The sequence below is a fragment of the Paroedura picta genome, chromosome 16 (assembly GCF_049243985.1).
Source record: "Paroedura picta isolate Pp20150507F chromosome 16, Ppicta_v3.0, whole genome shotgun sequence".
NCBI classification, from domain to species: domain Eukaryota; kingdom Metazoa; phylum Chordata; class Lepidosauria; order Squamata; family Gekkonidae; genus Paroedura; species Paroedura picta.
In genome coordinates this window covers 18,481,801-18,504,507 of record NC_135384.1, presented here as the reverse complement: position 1 = coordinate 18,504,507, position 22,707 = coordinate 18,481,801, and the positions used below count along the sequence as shown (strand labels likewise).

At 48.1% G+C, this 22,707-nt stretch overlaps 1 protein-coding gene across 1 annotated transcript in view; it reads right to left on the bottom strand.

Moving 5' to 3' along the window:
- Window positions 1–22,707, bottom strand: part of LASP1 (LIM and SH3 protein 1) — a 104,510-nt gene that overhangs the window by 13,282 nt on the left and 68,521 nt on the right. The window contains exon 4 of the mRNA XM_077315935.1: window positions 10,781–10,888. Within this exon, the coding sequence (XP_077172050.1) occupies window positions 10,781–10,888 (108 nt within the window). The remainder of the gene's footprint in view (window positions 1–10,780; window positions 10,889–22,707) is intronic.

Here is a 22,707-nt window from a genome sequence, read left to right as displayed (position 1 = left end):
TACTCAAACAAGAGCTAGTGCATGCTCAATCAATGACTATCCCAGAAAGACGAAAACATTGGAGGAGCTCTAAGAAGCCTATTTGGATGAACAGAGAACTTCAAGAGGAACTAAGAAAGAAAAGGAAAATGTTCAGGAAATGGAGGGAAGGACAGAGCTCTAAATAAGAGGATCTACAGGTTACTAGGCACTGTAGATCAATCATCAGAAAGGCCAAAGTTCAGCGTGAGCTAAGATTGGCCAGGGAAGCCCATTGTAACAAGAAAAGATTTTTCAGTTATGTGAGGAGCAAGTGTAAAGTAAAGGAGGCAATAGGCCCACTGTTGGGTGCAAATGGACAAACTCTAACAGAAGATGCAGAGATAGCAGAAAGGCTTAGTGCCTATTTTACATCTGTTTTTTCCCCACAGGTCAAAGGGTTTAGGCACATCTAGAGATGGCAGTAGCCAACGAATAGTGTCTGGGTGGCAGGTTAACATGGATACAGAGGTTGTCGAGAGGCATTTAGCTGCACTGGATGACTTTCCAGAGAACTTGCACAGTCCTTGTCCATCATCTTTGGGACCTCTATAAGGACTGGAGATGTCCCGGAGGACTGGAAGAGAGCAAACGTTATTCCAATCTTCAAAAAAGGGAGGAAGGAAGACCTGGGAAACTACAGGCCAGTGAGTCTGACCTCTGTTGTGGGGAAGATAATGGAGCAGATATTAAAGGGAGTGATCTGCAAACATCTGAAGGACAATTTGGTGATCCAAGGAAGTCAGCATGGATTTGTCTCCAACAGGTCCTACCAGACCAACCTGGTTTCCTTTTTTGACCAAGTAACAGGTTTGCTGGATCGTGGAAATTCGGTTGATGTCATTTACTTGGATTTTAGTAAAGCTTTTGACAAGGTTTGCCATGATGTTCTGATGGATAAGTTGAAGGACTGCAATCTGGATTTTCATATAGTCAGGTGGATAGGGAATTGGTTAGAGAACCGCACTAAAAGAATTGTTGTCAATAGTGTTTCATCAGACTGGAGAGAGGTGAGTAGCGGAGTACCTCAGGGCTCGGGGCTCGGCCAGGTACTTTTTAACATATTTATTAATGATCTAGATGACGGGGTGAAGGGACTACTCATCAGATTTGCAGATGACACCAAATTGGGAGGACTGGCAAATACTCCAGAAGATAGGGACTGAGTTCAATGAGATCTGAACACAATGGAAAAATGGGCAAATGAGAACAAGATGCAATTTAATAAAGATAAGTGTAAAGTTCAGAAAAATGAAAAGCATGCCTACTGGATGGGGGATTACGCTTCTAGGTAACTCTGTGTGGGTACTTGTGGATAGTAAACTAAACATGAGCAGGCAGTGTGATGCAGCGGTAAAAAAGGCAAATGCCATTTTGGGCTGTATCAACAGGGGCATCACATCAAAATCACAAAATGTCATAGTCCCACTGGTCAGTCCCATAGTCGGCACTGGTCAGACCACACCTGGAGTACTGTGTGCAGTTCTGGAGGCCTCACTTCAAGAAGGACGTAGATAAAATTGAAAGGGTACAGAGGAAGGCAACGATGATGATCTGGGGCCAAGGGAAGATAGGTTGAAGATAGGTTGAGAGACTTGGGAATGTTCAGCCTGGAGAAAAGGAGGTTGAGAGGGGACACGATAGCCCTCTTTAAGTATTTGAAAGGTTGTCAGTTGGAGGAGGGCAGGATGCTGTTTCCGTTGGCTGCAGAGGAGAGGACCTGCAGTAATGGGTTTAAACTACAACGATATAGGCTAGATATCAGGAAAAATATTTTCACAGTCAGAGTAGTTCAGCAGTGGAATAGGCTGCCTAAGGAGGTGGTGAACTCCCCCTCACTGGCAGTCTTCAAGCAAAGGTTGGATACACACTTTTCTTGGATGCTTTAGGATGCTTAGGGCTGATCCTGTGTTGAGCAGGGGGTTGGACTAGATGGCCTGTATGGCCCCTTCCAACTCTATGATTCTATGATTCTATAAATCATTGTCTGCCTCTGTTCTATCTCAGTGATGTAATTACCTGATAAACTGTGCAATAAAAGATCTCGCATTATGCCACGCTGCCTTTTGGTGGCTCTACTAGCTAATTCCAGACAATTAAATTTAGACACCTGTCCTTACAGACATCCATTTGGTGTAACAGTAGTATATTCTTCTCCTGACTACTCCCCGTCATACTTGTCTGACGGGCTCAGACCTAGAGGCTGTAAAGCAGGACTTGCTGGATGGCTTTGGCTGCATTTATGGGGTGACCTGTCCGCCTCAGTGTGTGGTTTACATGTCGCCCCCCCAGTCACTCTGAAATCCTCTTCTTCCTCATTGGAAGGGTCTAAGTATTCAACCTTGGTAGCTGGAGAATACTATCTTGAAAGGAAAGGCAAGATGTCCCAGCCACGCGCCTGATGGCAAGCTCTGTTTGGGGTTGGGGACCTACGCCTTCTGGTCTGTAGCCTGCACCACCGTAGGAAGTCAAGGATCTGACTTTCCTTCTCTGCAGTTTCTGAGAAGTCCCAGTGGCTGGTGCTCCTGTGACAGCGTGGGGACCTTGTCCCCACACCGGGCTCTGGCACAATCTTCCCTGAGTGGAATGGCAAGGATGGCTACATGAGGCCCTAGATGCTGAGGTGCATTCCCTGTATGTACTGGAGGAATCAGCTCCCAGCACCTTATGCAGAGGCTGCATGGTTGCTACCATCTTGTCTGCAGAGCTGGTATCATGGCCCACCACATGGGGGTCCTTAAAGGGGACTTGCTCTCAGAGCTCTGGGACACCCCATTGCTGCTTGTGTGGCGAGAGCCGGTCCCTTTTTGCACAGTGCAGCCCTTTACGGATTTGGTATCCCTCTTCTGTTTGCTGCTGGCCTTGCACGCTGATGGGGTAACTTCCTCCACTGCCAACCCCACTGTCTCTGTTGTGTCAGCACTGGAGGAGAAGGCCTGGAGCTCCGCGGTATTGCTCAGGGGCTTGGGCCACTGGCTCACCCCCTTGTAGCGGCTTCTTGTCAGGGATGGGCTGCTCAGCTGAGGGAGTAATGCTGGTTGCTCCCTGTATGTCCATAACTCCTTGCTGAAATATTTATCTAAGCTGTCTAAAATTGCTGTTTGATCAGGAGCAGGGCTTTAAGCTGTAGAGCAATTCAAAACTGGATGGTCAGGCTCTGGTCACCAGAAGACAGGCTGTAAAGAATTTGCATATGAACTGCCCTACGTACCTGAGAGAGCAGAGGCATGACCTAACCACCTGGATGACTTTGGCCCCACTGAAGAACTCTTCTCTCCCTGCAAATCTGAGAGGGTCCTGAAATACAACATGCACACCAGCAGGTGGCAGCAATGCCATGTTGTTAGGAGGACTGTCATCATCTCCCCCATGTTCCCTGGTGGGGAATGTGAAGAATAGCTTGGCACATATTTCCAAATCCAGTGCCAGTCAATCTCTCCCTTCAGACGTCTGGCCTGCCCTTTATTAGCCTGTAGCCAAAGACACAAATTGCTTCAAACAAAATTTTGAAAGATGCTCTTAGACAGATGTTAGTTTACTACATATCAAAAACAGACAGCATTTTCGGGAACTGAAACAATCCAGGAGGGCAAGGTGGGGGAGAACATTACTTGCTCTGTCCCTTGTACTTGCAAGCTCCAACAAAGCAAATACTCGCTCCTGCAGCCTCCTGTGTCGTTTTGGTAGCCGAAAACAATATGGTAGGGGCAGGACACCCCCCCCCCCCCCCCCGCATAGCACCTATCAGAATTAGATGCACAAAGGAAGCTGCTACTGGAATTTTCAGCTGCAGTACAGTAAAGGTAAAGGTATCCCCTGTGCAAGCACCGAGTCATGTCTGACCCTTGGGGTGACGCCCTCTAGCGTTTTCATGGCAGACTCAATACGGGGTGGTTTGCCAGTGCCTTCCCCAGTCATTACCGTTTACCCCCCAGCAAGCTGGGTACTCATTTTACCGACCTCGGAAGGATGGAAGGCTGAGTCAACCTTGAGCCGGCTGCTGGGATTGAACTCCCAGCCTCATGGGCAAAGCTGTCAGACGGCTGCCTTACCACTCTGCGCCACAAGAGGCTCATAAGCAGTACAGTAGCGAGTATAAAATGTAACATCAACTTTGGCTCTGAGGTATATGCTCAGTGTTGAAAGCTACATTTCACAGAAAACAGCCTGTTTATAGCCAAGCTACATTCCAGCTTTAGAGCGTGGGGCAGAATCTCTGCACTTGCAACACCAGGTTGCTCTTGGTAGTTTCCCTCCAATCATGTTCCATCACAGAAAAGTTTGCATTGTGTTATTAGAGGAAAGATTCAGCCCCCGCAGTCTTGGCCTTGTTAAACAACTGAGGAACATTTCTGCCATTGCACCCTCAACCTTGCAATTGAGGGGGAGGGGGGAAAGACTGTGGCAATGCACCCCTGGGCACACTGTGTCTATATATAGGTATGTGGAAATCCAGCTAAAGGAAAGGGCTGTCCAGGGAATCGTCAAGCCCTTAGTGCATGCTTTCTCAACCAGGGTTTTATGAAAACCTGGGGTTTCTTGATCGTCCTGGAAGGTTTCCTGAAGTTAATTTTTAAAAATATATTTTCTAAAATTTGTTAAAACACTTATTGGATAATATGACCACATATGATGGGTCTGGAGGGGGTAGAAAGTGGAGGGGGGCTCAGATGTACACAGCTATGGTTCCAAAATGTATTCTGCATGATTGTACCACTTTTGGAGTTTCTCAAAACCTGTAGAATATTTTGGGGGGTTCTCAATGGTAATTAAAGTGAGAAAGGCCGCCTTAGCATATCTCCGTACCCTTGGCCAAATCTTGTCCTAGCCATCATCCTTCACACTCAGTTTTCCCAACAGTTCAATAAGAATAGTGTCCAGTCCCCATAACTCCCCCGTGACAGGAAGGGAGAGGCAAGAATGGAAGAAAAGCATCTACCATGTGCAATCTGAAAGCTGGATGCTTGTGTCTTTGTAATGCATAGTTTATTCTGCTTCTAACAGCCTTGGGGAGTGCTGAGTCAAGTTCAATGGTCCTCTCTTAGACTACTGCAATTCTGCCAGATCTTCACCTTCATCTCCTTTTGCCCCCTGGCTCCTGAAGCATCAACAAGGCCCTGTTCACATATTTCAAACTCATCTCTGCACCCACAAAGAAATTCATATTGTTTTGCATAGGTTTCCCACTGTTTAGGGGTGGATTCTCTCTTCTTTCCCGTAACAGGTGATGGAATATTCCCTTTTGGAAGTTCCAGGTCACTGAATATCACTTACCCCATATACTCGCATATAAGCCTAGTTTTTCAGCACCTTTTTTCACACTGAAAAGGCCCTCCTCGTCTTATACGCGGGTATATATGATAATTGAAATAAAAGCCTGCTCCAGCCAGCCAATCATTGCATTGCCTTTTGCAAATGTGTACTGCAAGCTGAGCTTACTCTGGCAGCTTGTAGGACATCAACGGTTTGACTGAGGGACTCTGATCTATTTTTCCTTTTGCCTTCACTTCTTCCTCTTCTTAATCACTTCTTCCAAACTATTCTTTTGGTTTCTGTGGGTGGGGTGGGTTTTGGGGGTGCTTTGGGATTTACTGTTTCTTTCTCCTAGTGTTTCTTCTTTTCTCTGAGGGGCAGCATTATTTGCCTTTTCTTCTTGGGGTTGTGTTTCTTTTAAAAGTTGATTTTTATAGTTCTTTCTTTGCTCAGGGGGGGGGCACTGCAGTTGTAGTTAGAGTTGCCCATTCTCCCAGTTTGGAAGCTATGGTACTTGTAGTAGGTTGCCAAGCTTCGGGTATTGTTGTTCTGCTCTGGTTTGCTGGCCTGGGGGGCACTGTTTGGTTCTCCTGCCAGAGCTGATCTCCCACCCAATGGTGCGCCTAAGATTTCACCAAGGGTGCAGGTTGAATTAGACCAAGATATCATTGAAAAGCCCTTTCCCAAGGCAAGCATTCAATATCAGGCTGCAGAGGCTTACAGTCAAGAAGAAACTGAATAGCATTTGCAAGAGGAAAACAGCAAAGCAAAAGGGTAATTGCTCCATTAAAGAGCTCAAGCATGGTGAGCAAAAGGGCAATGGGGCAGAGGGTCTGGGAAAGGACTCCCTGTGAGACTGATTTCAGTCTGCTGGGCTCTCCTAAAATTAACTCCTAGAGAGCCAGCTCACATAAAATGGCTGCAGCCCATGGTAAGAACAGAGCCTTAAGGAGATTTTTTTTAAACAGCTACTGCCCTGTGGCAGTTTCCTTGGAAATAAACTCATTTCCTTGGAAATAAACACACAAATAAATACTAACTGTCTACAACTCAGGATGCATGACCATCTCACCCCTCTGAATCGCAAATACTGTGCATTTGTTAATCTCTAAGGTACCACAATTCTTGTATTTATAGCAATTGGCTAACATGACAACCATCTTTGGATTCTTCGTTTCCCATCTATAAAATGTAAATGAAATGCTCTTAACCAGAGCAGGAGTACGATGTGCAGGCAAATTTCTGTAAAATGCTTTGATTCGTGGGTCAGCCCTTCAATGGCTGCTCTCTTTTCTATGGAACTAGACACAGAGGGTTGCAGTGGGGGAAGAATTGTCATGTCCCTTTCAATTCCCTTGTGGGGTTCCACATACTTTCCCCCAAGCTTTTCAACATATTTATGTGCTCTGGCCCAACTTTGGTCTCGGTTGTCATCAGTATGCAGTTGAGGCCCAGCTATATTTCTTCATGGACGGCTGCCTGGAATACCCCACCCCCACCAGTTGTTTGGAAGCCATAACTGGATGGCTCAGGTAGAGTTGCCTGAAATTCAACCCCTCTAAAATGGAGCCCCATGGCTGGGAAGGAAAGGTGCAGAACAGAAAGCATTTCTACCTGATCTGGCCGGGATACTACTTAAGATCTCGCCCTGTGCCAGGAATCTGGGAGTGATCCTGGATACCTCTCTTACTATGGAGGAACAGGTCATGAGAGTAACCTATCTGGCATATTTCTATCTTTGCCAGGTGAGGCTGCTAGTACCCTATCTGTCCCTGGAACACCTGGCCACGATTATCCATGCGACGGACACCTCCGGCTTGACTTCTGGAATTCACTCTATGTGGGACTTCCCCCGACTTTGATCTGGAAATTGCAGCTGGTGCAAAATGCAGCTGCTGGGTTCTCACAGGAACACCATGGAGGACCCATATCCAGCTGGTACTGAGGCAGCTGCATTGGTTGCCATTTGCAGCCTGGATCGAGTTCAAGGTTCTGATGATAACCTTTTAAGGTCCTTCGCTGTCTGGGACCCACATACCTATTGCCTTGCATTCTGCGGGTACTAATTTGTAGTGTTTCTTGGCCCCCAGGAGGTTTGCTCCTAGTAGAACTGAGGGTATCACCGGAGCTTTCGCAGTTTTGCAAGACCTTCCACCAGGTCTTTGGTTGAGGCCAGATCGGAGGCCTGCCCGCCCGCCTCTCCATCCACCCACCCACATGCACGCTAGCCAAAAAGCCATTTGCATGCAGGGATGCAACAGGTGCTAGAGGCCCCCCCTCCCAGGACCACCACCACCACCTGCACTGCCCCACCTGCTCCTCTCCATCGCGAGCTGGGCTCTCTCTCTCTCAGGGGAATGGGGGCTTGGCAGGGTTCTCCACCTCTCTGCTGCCTTCCCTGGCAGTGAGCCCCACTGTAGGCGACAGGTTGGCCCTGCCCATCGCCCCGTGTGTGCTGCCGCAACGGGGACATTGCCTCCAGTGACAGTGCCTCCACATAGTGGCTGCACGAGTGAGGCATAGAGTAGGTGGCAGCCTGGTCCCAGTTGTAGCCTGTATTGCCAGTAGTGCTGCAGTCATCACGCAGAGAGCCGGGTAGGCCTCTGCAGCCAGCGTATGTGTGGCTGCAAGGGCAGGCAAGCCATGCATGGCTGCCTGGTGGGGGCTGGCCCAGATTGCCCTGCATTTCAGGGCTTGACAGGCCCAGATTGACCTGAACAGACCTAGACACGCTCCACCCCAGAGGCTGTTTCTCTTTTATTTATATAGCCAATGATTAAAATATGCACGCACGCACCTATATATGTATGAATGTATTATGTATATATATCTATAACACCTACGTTCTGATAAGACAGACACCCCAGCTTTGCATGCTGAAACACATGACGGAGACTATCCATTGAAAAGAAAAGGACATGCTCTGGTCTGCTTTTGCCATTTCCCTATATCCTAGAACAGGCTTTCCCAATGACAGTTTTGTGAAATCTGGGGGGTTCATGATGGTCCTGGGTTTCCTGAATGAGTGAGAGTTAATTGTTTGTATATTTTTCAAATGTTTAACATTTATTGGGTGATATGACCATCAAATCCTCCCCGCCCGTTCCAAAATGGCCAATACTGTGCCAGGAAGGGGTGGGCCCAACCATATTCTGCACCATCTCGCCACTTCTGGGATTTCTCAAAGCTTGAAGAATGTTTTCAGGGGTTTCTATTTGGTAAAAAAGTTGAGAAAGGCTCTCCCCTCACTGGGTCCTTAACAAACTGGCATTACCATACCTGTCCCACTCCATTACAAAACTGGTGAGCCACTCCCCCAAGTACCCCAGAGGGAGGGCCAACACTGGGTTCAAATCCTGCAATTAGTGGCTGCCAGAACTGCTGCACACAACTGGCAGTAGAACAGAGGTTAAGGGGAAATCAACTGAAGGCAACAATAGCATCCAATATTAAAGTTGGCGGGCATGTGTGTGCATCTGGCTGCAGTTTCTAGGTGTGAGACACATACTCAGCTGTACCAGAGTTATTTAGCAGCGGCCTATGCAAGGAGAAGCAGGCCTCCTGGATCTTTTCAGAGACAGTCTAGACTGTATGAGGCTCATTTACGAGGCACTATTCAAATCACATGGATCAAACACTCAGACTCAAGCTCTTCAGAGAAAGTTCAAATTTTAATGCTGATCCATCTTTAACCACTAGCTATATAAATAAAAAGGAGACAGCCTCCAGGGTGAAGCCTGTCCAGGTCTGTTCGGTCCTGGAATGTGGGCCAGTCTGGGCGCGCAACAAACCTGGGTTACCCTGGATTGGGCTGGCCCCTCGAGGCCTGGCTCCCAGCAGGCAGCCACGTGCGGCTTGGCTGCCGTCACACCAACGCGCACGCTGCCTGCAGAGAGTGAAGGAACTGCGCCCACCTGCCCAGCCTTTTGTGCGGTAACTGCAGTGCCAAGGTGACAACACTGGAGGCGGCGGCCCCGCAACAGTGGCAACGGTGACAGAGGTCACAGCTGGGCCTCTGTGAGGCTCAGCAGTGCAGAGGTAGTGGCCCTGCCGAGCCAGCAGAGCCAGGGGAGACTTGTGGGGCCAAGCTGCCACCTCTGATGGGGTTGGCCACCAGGGAGTGTGGCAGAGCCCTGTGAAGCCCCCATTCCCCCGAGAAAGAGAGATCAGCTCGACACAGAGAGGAGCAGGTGGGGCGGCATGGGTGGGGGTGAGAGCAGGGGCCTCTTGTGCCTGTGGTATTTATTTATTTGGATTTTTATACCACCCATTCTTTACAGCTCTGTGCGGTATCCGTGCGTGCAACGGACTTTACGGCTAGTAATATAATACAAATAATTCATATTATTTGTGGAGGGGAGGGCAAGTATATGGAGCAAATCTTCTGGACTACATTGCTAGAGTTACATGCTAAAAACAGGCTCAAAATGGTTTCCAGTTTTATTTTATAAACAGACAACAGCAAGTTTCTAGCTCTCATGATAAAAATGAGGGCATTTTGCTCCAAATCTTAATAAGCCCGGGAAAATTTCAAGGTCTTGACAGCCAATAAAATCTGGCAGTTTATTTATTTACTAGGGGCAAAGCCCATTGTATCCAGGAATACAACAGGTACTAGAGCTTGGCGGTGGGAGGAGGAAGGGGAAGAGTTGTCCAGTCTGTAAGGCCATTGGGTGGAATGTGTGTTGGGTGGGATGTTGTGTTGTCATGGTGACAAATGAGGGCATGGGTGTGCAGAGATGGGTGTCAAAAACACGTGGTTTGAAATGTTTGTTCTATGTGGCATAGGGCTGACCTTTGGGAATTGTGGCATATAGATGAGTTTTCAAGAGCCATGTCTTCAGATATGTGAAGGGAAAATCTAACTGGAGACTCTTCTTAGGGGGAGATTACATGGCAACCAATTCCTCCCAATTCTGTATTCAACATCATTTCCCTTCTTGTGTGAATTAGGCTGAAAGAGCTGGTGCAGCCTGCCCAAGCCTCCGTTCTCATCCCCCCTCAGCAGCCCTACTGACCTCCTCCCCCCGTGGTGCTCAGGGGCAGACCGGCGACTGGAGGCGGGCTGTGTCGCCTTCCTATTGGGCCCAGGTCTGGGGGGGGTAGGGCCAGTCCAATCTTTGGACCAATCAGAAGGCACTCTCTGCCCACCTAGGCCTTAGCTTTTTATTATATAGCAAAGCTGTTCCAGATTTTTAATACATAACATCTATTCTATGTATACACATTCAGCATATGCTAGTTCAGATACACATTCAGCATATGCTAATTCAGATATTTCAGTTGTTACATGGAAGAAATCCAGCAGACTTTTGTCTTCCAGGGTGCCAAGTTACAAACTCTGTCTAATTTCATTCACAGGGTTCTTCAGTTCCCTGCTCACAGACATCACCTGAATTTTGTGTTGCAATAGTTGCATTAGCTGGGGGGAGTAGAGGGATCAGCTTAAGCAGTTTTGCATGTAATAAACCATACAAGTACACAGAAAACTATATGTAGGACAGCTTACATTGCTGATTTGATCCTGAGTCTTCTTGATTCGCTGCAGTTCAGGAGTATCAGCCACCACACTGAAGCCCTTCCCTTTGTTCTTCTCAAACTCCTCCTTGTAGCGAACCTGCACAATGGAAAGAGGGAGAAATCCATCATCCTCAGCTTCAGCAGCCTCTTCAACATGTGTAAGTCTCAAGAGGTATAAGGTGATTGTGGGGATGGAGACTCTGGGTCACCATTCCCACAGTAAATGAATCTATAACTGTGCTGGGGCAGAAGCACCAAAATATTGCTGCAGTCAAATATTCAAAGTCAGTTCACCTAGAATTCAATAACGATGAGTTGGGATAAGTGAATGAGTTACAGAGCATATACCTAGTGTTCTGGATTTTTTGGTGGGAAACCCTTCCAGGACCATCAATAAACCTCACAAAAACCTGGTTGAGAAAGCCTGATCTAATCAGACAGCTAAATTAAAAAAAAATACCCCCGCTAACAGCTACAAAGAAAACACACTCCTATATCCATTTCATAAGGACAAAGCTGTGCTATTGCCATTTGCAGTGCTTGCTTAAGAGCAAATCCTTAAGGTGAGGTTAGGTCAAGCTTTGAAAAATCACGTTAGACTTAACTTCATGGAATGTTCATGTATTTTTATTTTTTATTTATTTATTATATTTATATACCGCCCTCTCCAAAGGCTCAAGGTGGTTCACATAAAATAGAAACAATACAGATAACTTAGTTTAACAATAATAAAGTGATAACAACAAGCAACAGAACAGTAGAAAAACATAGAGTACATTAAATTAACGCATACTGATAACCCAGTGGGTGGGGCGGAATTGTAGTGGATGCCATAGGAGGGAGGCTTAGGGGGAGGTACCGTGGGAAGTAGTGTTTCAGGTTGACCTCAACCAAATGCCTGGTGGAGGAGCTCCCTTTTGCAGGCCCTGCGGAACTATTCAAGTTCCGCCAGGGCCCTGATCTCCTCTGGCCTGGAACAGGTTTTGAGGGAAGAGGGCAATGGGCATAGAGAATCTAATCTGCCCGGATAGGTGAAAAGTACTGAAGTGTGAACCTTCAACAGGGATGGGTGTTTTGGGTTTTTAAATACTTTCATGCAATGATGAGAGCTAGGACTTAGTTTTCAAGCGCAAACTCTGCAATTTATACTAGTGTGGTTCACTCACTCACTCACTCACTCACTCACTCACTCACTCACTCACTCACTCCTGTATGGCTCAGGGCAGTTTACACGGAGCATGAATGGCATAATACAGTACAATATAATTTGGTAACGGTGTGATTAACAATGCAGTGGCTTCAACAGTCATAACATAACATGGGCAACAGCAGAACATGTAGTTGCAGTAACGTTACTGCGTCACCCCTGTACAATTAGCATATCTGTATGGGGGGGGTTTCTGGTAGCCCAATGGTGATGCCATTGGCCTCAACTAAACACACTAGAAATCTCTCGGAATCCATAAGTCTCAACGGGCAGACTAAGATCTGTCTGTCACCCATACGGGGAGGGGGTGGTATCCTCAGTCGAGCCTTCAGGTCATGGTGGTCTGACCATGGAACGATGTTATTCACCACCAGATCTACTGCTACACCTGCACCAAAGATCAGATCGAGGATGTGACCAGCCTGATGAATGGGACCAGCAATAAACTGCGAGAACCCTAGTGTCTCCAAGGCTGACACTAGGTCCAGTGTCCACTAGGTCCTGGAGTTGGCGCATCCGCATAGATATCAAGGTAAAGGAAGTAAATAATATATGTAAATGTAAATAATAATGTAAATAATAATAATAATAATAATGTAAATAATAATAATAATAATAATAATAATAATAATAATAATAATAATAAATTTATTGGCATAAAACAATAAGAGGCATATACAGCCAAGCAGGGTAAAAATATAATAGGGTAAAATAAGCTCATATTATAAACTAAAACAGAGTAAAATTGGCTGATTAAAACATCTTAATTCTGGCTCGATAAACAACCATTAAAAATTCAGCTACACACAATGTAGTCTCTGTAGAGAGATCATTGAGCAGGAACTGGAGTGTAGCTTCGTCATTGACTAGACCCCTGGGACGAAGTAGAGGATTGAGAAATATATAAAATTCCACTCACATATCCAGTGGAGGTGAAAAATTGATTCCAACTATTGGACTGCAACAGAAAAGATGCCTGATAAACTGTGGCAAGGAAATTTAATCAACGGTTGCTGAAACATACTGCACAAGAAGCCAGAAAAACGATCAAAATGGCTCTCAGATGAAACTATAATAGCTGAATACAGAAAAGCAGCATAAGCTGCAGGCAAGTGGGAGGAAGCAAGAAAATTAAATGTGGATTTTCAAAGGGCAGCAAGAATAAGACAGTGATTCTTACTGAAAACAGAAATGCAAGCAGTTAGAAGAAGATTACAAAAAGGGACATACAAGAAATGCTTTCACACAGGTAAAGGGGTCCTGAATGCTCTTTGCTGCTCACAAAATCATTATAAAAAATAAACAGGAGAAGGAACTGACTGACCAACAGAGCACCAAGAACGGATGGCTGGAATACTGAGAACAACTGTACAAATGCAGAACAGAAGTTCACTCTCTTCAAAATGAAAAAGAAACAGAAATAGAACTTGAACCAGACTTTCTTGAGGCGGAAGTTGAATGGGCCTTGAGTCAACTGTTAAACAACAAGGCCTCAGGCATTGACATCATACTTGTGGAATTGCTGAGATGTATACCAATCAAAACCATTGTAGCTTTGTGCCAGAAAATCTGGAAACGGTCTGTGTTCATTCCATTACCAAAAAAGTGTGACTGAAAAAACTGTTCCAATTATCGTACAATAGCCCTCATTTCTCATGCTAGTAAGATCCTGATCAAAACCATGCAACAAAGCATAGCAACTACTATTATACCAAATGTTCATGCTGGCTTTCGATGGGGTTGTGGCACTTGTAAACATTTACCAAATTTGTGCTGCATTTTGGAAATTCTGACTGAGCAGTGATATCAGGGCTCTCTCAGCCTCACCCACCTCACAGGGTGCCTGTTATGGGGAGAGGAAAGGGAAGGCGACTGTAAGCTGCTTTGAGCCTCCTTCGGGTAGAGAAAAGCGGCATATAAGAACCAACTCTTATTCTTGATGTAAACTGAAAATGTGGCTTTCTGTAGTCCATGGAGTAAGGACCACTGTGAGTCTAATCACTGCACAAAGACCAGCTCATCCTAAGAAAATCGAATATGTAGTGAACAGGACAGGATATTCATTTAAAATATACAAACCAATGCTCCTCCCCAAATTAATTTTTCATTTGGCCTAGACATTAGATATGGCGACGAGGACAATACCGTCATAAGCCAAGCAAAAGCATGGAACTTAAATTCCTTGAAGTTCTTTGATGAAAGATTCTGTACAACACTAAACTTAAGTTGCTCTGGCAAAGAGACAGTTCTTTACTCAGCTTACCCAATCCCTTCAAGCAAGAACCAATGTCCTCAAATTGGCTGCCAACTGGCTGTAAACAAGCAGTTTGGCATTCCCACTGAGACCCAGCAAAGAAGAAATACCTTGTTCTCAAAGACAGAAGAGAGACAGCCACAGCTGTAAGCAGCTTCCTGGATCTCAAATGTTTGAGAGCGTCCAGTAGGGAGGGCATGCCAATACAGAGCTCTAGTGTGAGGCTAACAGGCCATGAAATGTAACCAGTTTAGATTTTAGTAAGCAGAGGGATCATTCTTGGCACTCTTCCAAAGTATACTTATCCTGCTAGTACCAGGAGAACAACTCCAGAAAAATATTAAGATCTTCTCTAGCATTCCAAAATGGATTTGAGAAGCTTTGTAGATGCCATTTGCCACAATATTGTCAAAGGGGGGGCTAGGCGGAGTAGGCAAACTGATTTGGTTTGGTGTAAGAGTAGGTGTGGTGTTTTGCTATGTAAGTACTGTGTTGATGTCCCCCCCCCAAAAAAAACAAAAAACAAAAACAAAAAAAAACTGGTTTTCAATGTATATTACCATGATCTAAAATGCAGGCCTATAGAGTAAGAAAGATGAGGGCTGGAAGGAGGAGAGAAATATTATTGGATGGTAGCTGTATCCTACGGTGCAGAATTGACTGTTTTGTCTGGAGAAACAGTGTATTTGGAGGAAGGAGCCTGAGTAAAGCAATGCAGAGTGAGTGAAATATGCTTTCTGTGTGGAAGTTATTAGCTTGGGTGGCAAGTAGGGAAGTTAAGCTGTTGCATAAATTACTGGCTTAAATGGCAAGTGACAAAATAAGCCTATATGGCAAGGTCTACTTAATGAGCCATTACACATGATGGGTGGTATAAAAATTTAATAAATTATGTACCTGTCTCAATCCATTAAACGTATTAGCAATACAGAAACTGTTATGCTGTTATAAACTCTACTAGAATCAAAGCCTATTTTATATCACAATAAAATGGGCGCTAGAAGGGCTATCGCTCCCCCCGGGCGACTCAGAAAGGGTTCTGTGTGGGTGGGGAGGCAGGCAGAAGACGGGCACGGACCGGGCTGTTGGGGCAGCAGTTCTGGGGCAGCCTAGTGGGGACGAACTCACTGTGGGCAGGCTCCTCGCACGTCTTCGTGGGCAGCGGCGGCTTGAAGGAGGAGAGCAGTGGATCGGGCGGCCATTTTGTCCCGGGCTGGCTGCGAGGACCGCATGCTGTGCTGGGGCCGGAGCGGCGTGGCGGGGTAGCGGCGGCCAGAAGGTGAGGAGTGGATCGGGCGGCCATTGTGTCCCGGGCTGGAAGCGAGGTCCGCGTGCTGCACTGGCGCGGGAGCGGCACGGAGCTGCGGGGTAGTGGCGGCTTGAAGGAGGTCACCAGTGGATCGGGCGGCCATTTTGTCCCGGGCTGGCTGTGAGGTCCGCATGCTCCACTGGCGCCGGAGCAGCACGGCGGGGTAGGTCTGCCGTGCGCGGCAATGTAGAGGCCGGGCGGCGATGTTTTGGCACGGCGGTAGTTTTGGAGCGGCTGGGTGGCGGCCTTGTGGTCTGGGCGGCCATGTTGCCGTGTTCTGGTTGGGCACAGCGGCGGCAAAGTAGGCGGAGAGGCCGGTCAGCGTGAAAGGTCCCCTGAAGGTCTGGGAGATGGCCGGGGACGGCGGAAGTGGCGAGTGCGGTGGGTGGCTGGGTGTTTGAGAGCGCGGGGAGGTTGGTGGGTGGTGTCAGCAGCGGCAGCGAAGGGCGGCAACGGGAGAAGTGGGCAGTTGGGGAAGGGCAGTCACTGGGCGGAGGGAAAGAGCTGTTTCCCGAGCCCAGCGGCGTGGGGTGAGCCTCCTCCCTGGCAGCCATCCGGCTGGGATGGCAGTTCGGGAGGACTGGAGAGTTCTCGGCGCAGCGTTCGGGAGACGGGCCAAGGGGCCAATATGGAGGCGAGCAATTGGCCACTTGGCCCTCAAGTGCCACTCGGAGGAGCGAATCAGGAGCCGTGAGTTTTTATCCCGGACAGAGCCCGCCCTAACTCCTCCCCGACAGCCCTTACTCGATTATTTAGTCCACGGTGCCCCACACACGGTTTAAAGATGTTTAAATCATAGAATCATAGAGTTGGAAGGGGCCATACAGACCATCTAGTCCAACCCCCTGCTCTACGCAGGATCAGCCCAAAGCATCCTAAAGCATCCAAGGACAGTGTGTATCCAACCTTTGCTTGAAGACTGCCAGTGAGGGGGAGCTCATCACCTCCTTAGGCAGCCTATTCCACTGCTCAACTACTCTGACTGTGAAATTTTTTCCCCTGATATCTAGCCTATATCGTTGTAGTTTAAACCCATTACTACACGTCCTTTCCTCTGCAGCCAAGGGAAACAGCATCCTGCCCTCCTCCAAGTGACAATTTTTCAAATACTTAGAGGGCTATCATGTCCCCTCTCAACCTCCTTTTCTCCAGGCTGAACATTCCCAAGTCCCTCAACCTATCTTCATAGGTTTTGGTCCCTTGGCCCCAGATCATCCTCGTCGCTCTCCTCTGTACCCTTTCAATTTTATCTACGTCCTTCTTGAAGTGGGGCCTCCAGAAGTGCACACGGTACTCCAGATGTGGTATGACAAGTGCTGTATACAATGGGACTATGACATCTTGTGACATCTTAAGAAAAAAAAAAACCACTCTTTTTAACCTCACAGCCATCCCACACATTCTGTCAGTCTACAACATGCAACTAAGCTATTATGTTCTTTGGGTTAACTAAGATTTCTAAGGAGAAAGCATTAGGTGGCAGTAAAAAGCAGGAAGGCAAGGAGGCAGTATAACACACCTCACCGTAGAACATTACAGAGGTGCCTTTACAGAAATTACTCATAAAGGGCTCACACAGAGAAATGAGGAACGAGAGGCGGTTTCCGAAGGATGTGCCTGGCTGGAGTCATCTGCAGCCGAGGAGGAAGATTGGCTGATGCCATCTCCTGTCAGATGAGAGAACTTCTTTTTCTGTGTAAAATATCTTCAGTCCTGGGAGTGGGGATGGGGTGTCAAAGGAGAGCTGCTGGATGCCCAGTGGGATCCAAGACATAACACACCACATTGTATTAGTTTTTCACTGAAGTTAGTGATTAGGGTGGGTTGGGGAGGGTTTTCTGGGATGGGTTGGATGTGGGTGGGTGATTAGTTTAGCCAGCTATTGTTAGTTAGTGTTAGGTCGTTGTCTGCCCTATGACGATCATAGACCAGGGTCTAATGGATGGGAGTAAGAGCAACAGGGAAGGTGACAGAAACCTGGGTGCTTGAAGACAAGACAGTTGCCTTGAAAGAGCTGGCGCCACCTGGCTATTTAGTCTTGCACCAATCTTGGCTCCAAGGTAGGGGGGTGGCATCCTGGCCTGAGAGACTTTTCCGTTCAGGGCTCTCCCTGTGCCATTGTTCCTGGCGATAGAATGTGTCAGTCTACGGTGGGTTGAGAATGTGGCAATCTGGGTCATGTACCATTCACCCACTGCCCCCCCCCCCGGATTCCCTACCTGGCCTGCTGGAGGCAGTGGCTGCCTGGACATTGCAGGACCCAAAGCTTTTGGTTTTGGAAGACTTCAATGTCCATGATGACACGCCAACTTCAGGACTTGGCCAAAATCTGGTGTCAGCTATGGAGTCACTAGGGTTCTCGCAATTCGTTGCTGGTCCTACCCATCAGGCTGGCCATACCCTTGATTTGATCTTTGGCACAGGTGTAGCAGTAGATCTGGTGGTAAATAACATAGTTCCATGGTCAGACCACCATGCCCTGAAGGCTCAACTAAGGATACCACCGCCTCCCCGTTTGGGTGATGGATTCCTAGAGACTCCTGAATGCTCTGCGGGACGCAATGTCCTCCAGCATCTCACTGATGGCCCTGGTGGAGGACTGAGGACTGATGATCGGCCACCATCAACATGATTGCTCCTAGGAATCCTCTCAAGCTTCACCTCAAACAGAATACCTCCATGGTATTCCCAGGAGCTTCAGGAGAGAAGGTGAGACGACTAGAGTGAGTGTGGAGGAAGACTCGTGACGAAGCGATTAGGACATCTCATCACACGGTAATGAAGGCGTATGAGAATGCGGTGAAACGAGACTTCTATGAAGCGGAAATCACGTCAGCAAGTTCTTAGCGCAATTATTTAGAGTAATTAGGTCTCTTACTGCCCTTGAAGAAGGGCTTCAAATGATAAGGAAATTGGATTTGAGCTGTGTGGCTTATCAAGCTATTTTGCAGACAAAGTTCTGTCACTCTGCTACAACCTTTCTGCCACAATTGGTACTTTGCGAACTGGAAGCTCTGTGGCCATTGATGGAGTTAGTGTTTGATGGCTTCAGATGGCTCTCATTAGCTGAAGTTGACAAGTTGCTAGGGTCAGTGAGGGTGACCACTTGCCCCTTAGATCCCTGTCCATCCTGGTTGCTCGAATTGGGTGACCAGCAGATAAGAGGCTCTTTGAGGGAAATTGTCAATCTCCCCTTAACGTCTGGAGAGTTTCACAAAGGGCTTAAGGAGGTACGTCCCCTACTGAAAAAAACCATTATGGGACCTATGGGACCCTGCCAACTACCACCCAGTCTCGTATCTTGTGTTTCTGGAAAAGGTAGTGGAGCGGACCACAGTGGACCAGCTGCTAGTATTCTTGGAGGAAACATCAGCCCTTGACCAATACCAATCTGGCTTCTGTCCTGGCCACAGGGCGGAGACTGCGTTGGTCACCTTGACGGATGATATTCAGCACCAGCTGGATTGGGGTGATTCGGCCATTCTCGTGCTTTTAGATCTGTCCACTGCATTTGATGTGGTCAACCATGAGTTATTGGCCCACCACCTTTTCATTCATTCATTCATTCATTCATTCATTCATTCATTCATTCATTCATTCATTCATTCATTCATTCATTCATTCATTCATTCATTCATTCAATTTGTATCCTGCCAATGGGCTCATGGCGGGTAACATGGTCTTAAAACCCCATTAAAACACCCCCATTAAAAGACTTAAAAACCCATAACATGGCGGATGATCTCCCAACCTACTTCCCCATCCCAACTAGAGGCGCTGAGAGCATGGGGCAGCATGATGTCCACAGGCCCACATGATGTCCCAGCCTCAACCATAAACCCAGCGGAAGAGCTCCGTTTTGCAGGCCCTGCAGAGAGATGTCAAATCCCACAGGGCCCGCAGCTCACCGGGAGCTCATTCCACCAGGTAGGGGCTAGGACCGAAAAGGCCCTGGCCCTGGCCCTGGTCGAGGCTTGACGCGCTTCCCTGGGGCCGGGAAGACCCAATAGGTTTTCCCCCGCAGAGCGTAAGGCCCTGCGGGGAACATAAGGCGGTAGGCAGTCCTGCAGGTATGTGGAGCCCAACCCGCGTATAGCCTTGAAGGTTAGAAGCAGCACCTTGAACTGAATCCGAGCAGCAATGGCCAACCAATGCAGCTGCCTCTGCACAGGCTGGATGTGGGCCCTCCAAGGTGTCCCAGTGAGGACCCTAGCAGCTGCATTCTGTACTAGCTGAAGTTTCCAGATTAAGGCCCGCATAGAGTTAGTTACAGTAACCCATTCTGGAGGTGACCATCGCATGGATCACTGTGGCCAAGTGTTCACAGGTAGGGCGCTAGTAGCCAGGCCTGGCGAAGATTGAAGAATGCCTGGCCTGCTACTCTTTTGACCTGTGCCTCCGTAGTTAGGGAGGCATCAATGGTCACCCCCAAATTCCTGGCTTGGGGCGCCATGGTAAGTTGCACTCCTGCCAAGGTGGGTAAACGCACTGCCTGATCCCGCCCCCTGCCTCCCACCCACAGGACCTCCGTCTTGGAGGGGTTGAGTTTCAGGCGACTCTGCTCGAACCATTCAGACACTACTTCCAAACATCTGGCAAATGGTTCCAGGGGGGAGTCCGGGCGGCCGTCCATTAGGAGATAGAGCTGGGTATCATCAGCTTACTGATGGCAACCCAGTCCATAGCTCTGCACCAGCTGTACCAGAGGGTGCATGAAGTTTCCCACAAAGGAGTCTATAAGGGCGTGAGAACTCCTCCCCCACTGCTACCCTCTGGGTCCGGTTCTGGAGAAAGGAGCGTATCCAACGCAAAGCTGTGCCCCCTACCCCCATGCTGGTGAGGCGGTGGACCAGCAAGTCATGATCCATGATGTCAAAAGCCGCGATAGGTCCAGGAGAACCAATACGGCTCACCCACCTCTATCCAGCTGGCGATGGAGATCACCCAATAGGCCGACCAACACTGTCTCCACCCCGTGGCCAGGACGGAAGCCAGACTGATATGGATCGAGTGCAGAAGTTTCCTCCAAGAAAGCTAGGAGCTGGTCCGCCGCAGCCCTCTCCAGCACCTTGCGCTAAATGCGACACTGGGTGGTAGCTGGCAGGGTCCCGCGTTGATTTTTTCAGGAGAGGGTGAACCACCGCCTCCTTGAGCCGCTCAGGGAACTCCCCGGACTCCAGGGAAAGCTTGATGATGTCCCTGAGTTGGCCTCCTGGCCCCCTCCTTTGAGGAGCCAAGAGGGGCAGGGATCAACCTGACCGACCCCAGCAACTTGTCCACTTCAGAAGAAGACAGCCGCCTGAAGCCATCAAACCTCCAAAGCCATCAAACTACCAAAGGCGGCCAACGGGTTTCCAGTTCGTTAACTGTATTAATTGTGGCCGGAAGGTCACGGCGGAGCAACAAGAATTTATCTGCAAAATAGCTCACTAATGCCTCCCAGCCAAGTTCCAATTGACTAACATTTTGGCACCCCTCAAGGTCGTTAAGGGATCGAACTGCCCTAAATAATAGGACCGGGGAAGAGCTTGAGGACACGATTTCTGTGGCAAAAAACTCTCTCTTTGCTGCTTTCACCGCCATCTCATACGCCCTCATAAGCGTGCAATAAGATGTTCTTGTAGCCTCATCGTGAGTCTTCCGCCACACTCGCTCTAGTTGTCTCACTTTCCTCTTCTTCTCCCAGAGCGCCCCCGTGTACCAGGGGGCCCGTTTTGAGTCGAGGGCAGAGAGGACGTTTAGGGGCGATCTCATCTATAGTGGCTGCTAGACGGGACTGCCAGTCCTCCACTAAGGCTGCCAGTGAGTCGCCAGGAGGCATCGGGTCCCGCAGAACAGTGGTCCCCAAACCCCGGTCCGAAAACCGGTCCCGGTCTGTGGATCAGTAGGTACCGGGCCATGGCTCCTCCTCATCCTCCTCCCAGCTGCGGCCTTGGGGGCTGCCCTGCCACTCTGCCGCTGGCTCACCTTTGGTGCTCTACTGTGGCCATGATGGCTGGGGCCCCTCCTCAGCATGGCACTGCATAGTTGCTGCTGGCAGTGCCCCCCAATGGGCAGTGGGAAGTCAGGGGCGCTGGCAGGAAAGCAAGTGGAGCAGGGGCTCAGGCGGCGACAGCAACGTTCCTTGGCAAAAGTCTACCCTCCCTCCCCGGGCCTCAGTAAAATTGTCAAGCGTTGACCGGTTCCTGGTGTTAAAAAGGTTGGGGACCACTGCCACAGAGCATTCTGGAAACCAATTGGATCCATAAGTCTCGGTGGGCAGGACCCTAATGGCTGGTCTCCTTTCTCCAGAACTAGACTCAGAGGGTTGCTGTGGGGGATGAGTTATCGGACCCTGTGGGGTCCCGCAGGGGCCTTTACTCTTCCCCACACTTTTTAACATCTATATGCACCCTCTAGCCCAGCTGGTCAGGGGCTATGGGCTAGTTTGTCATCAATATGCAGATGACACCCAGCTCTATCTCCTAATGGGTGGACAGACTCCACCCCGGCTAGATTTGACAAATGGAGGATCCTTCCCCGATGTTGATTCGATGTGGCCCTCACTCCTAGTGTAAGAGAACTGACTCTTGGACTGAACGGAGGGGAGTGAGGGTTATGGCTCTTATAGGATTTAAATTGCCATCTGATTAATTGTGACTAATTTGTAACGGTTATTACGGGGTGTTTTTATGGGTTTTATTTTATTTTTATTATTGTTGTAAATCACCATGAGACCTTTGGAGAACAGTGATACAGAAATCTAAAAATAAATAATAATAAAAAATAAAAGTGCAAAAATGTTACAGCATGCCATGCTTTACGGTTTTATCCAAGGGAGTCAAAGATAGTGCTGTGTTTCAAGCCACAAACATCTGCAAAATCCAAATGCTTAGGTTTGTGTAGTCCATTATCAGCTATATACATAGACAGTTATGCTATTTTACCCCTACACTAATCCATGGCAGCCCAGAGACAAATATTTTACCCACTTTGCATATTTCTACGCATAAGAAACCTCCTGCCTGAACAAGAACTTTTAAAAAATTTAACAAAAATGAGTTTTCTATGCACAGCTACCCCACCTTTTCAGACTTCATCTTACTATAGAACAACACGGAAACTGTCAGCTTCCAGTCCACATATGCCAATTTTGGGAGGCTCCCC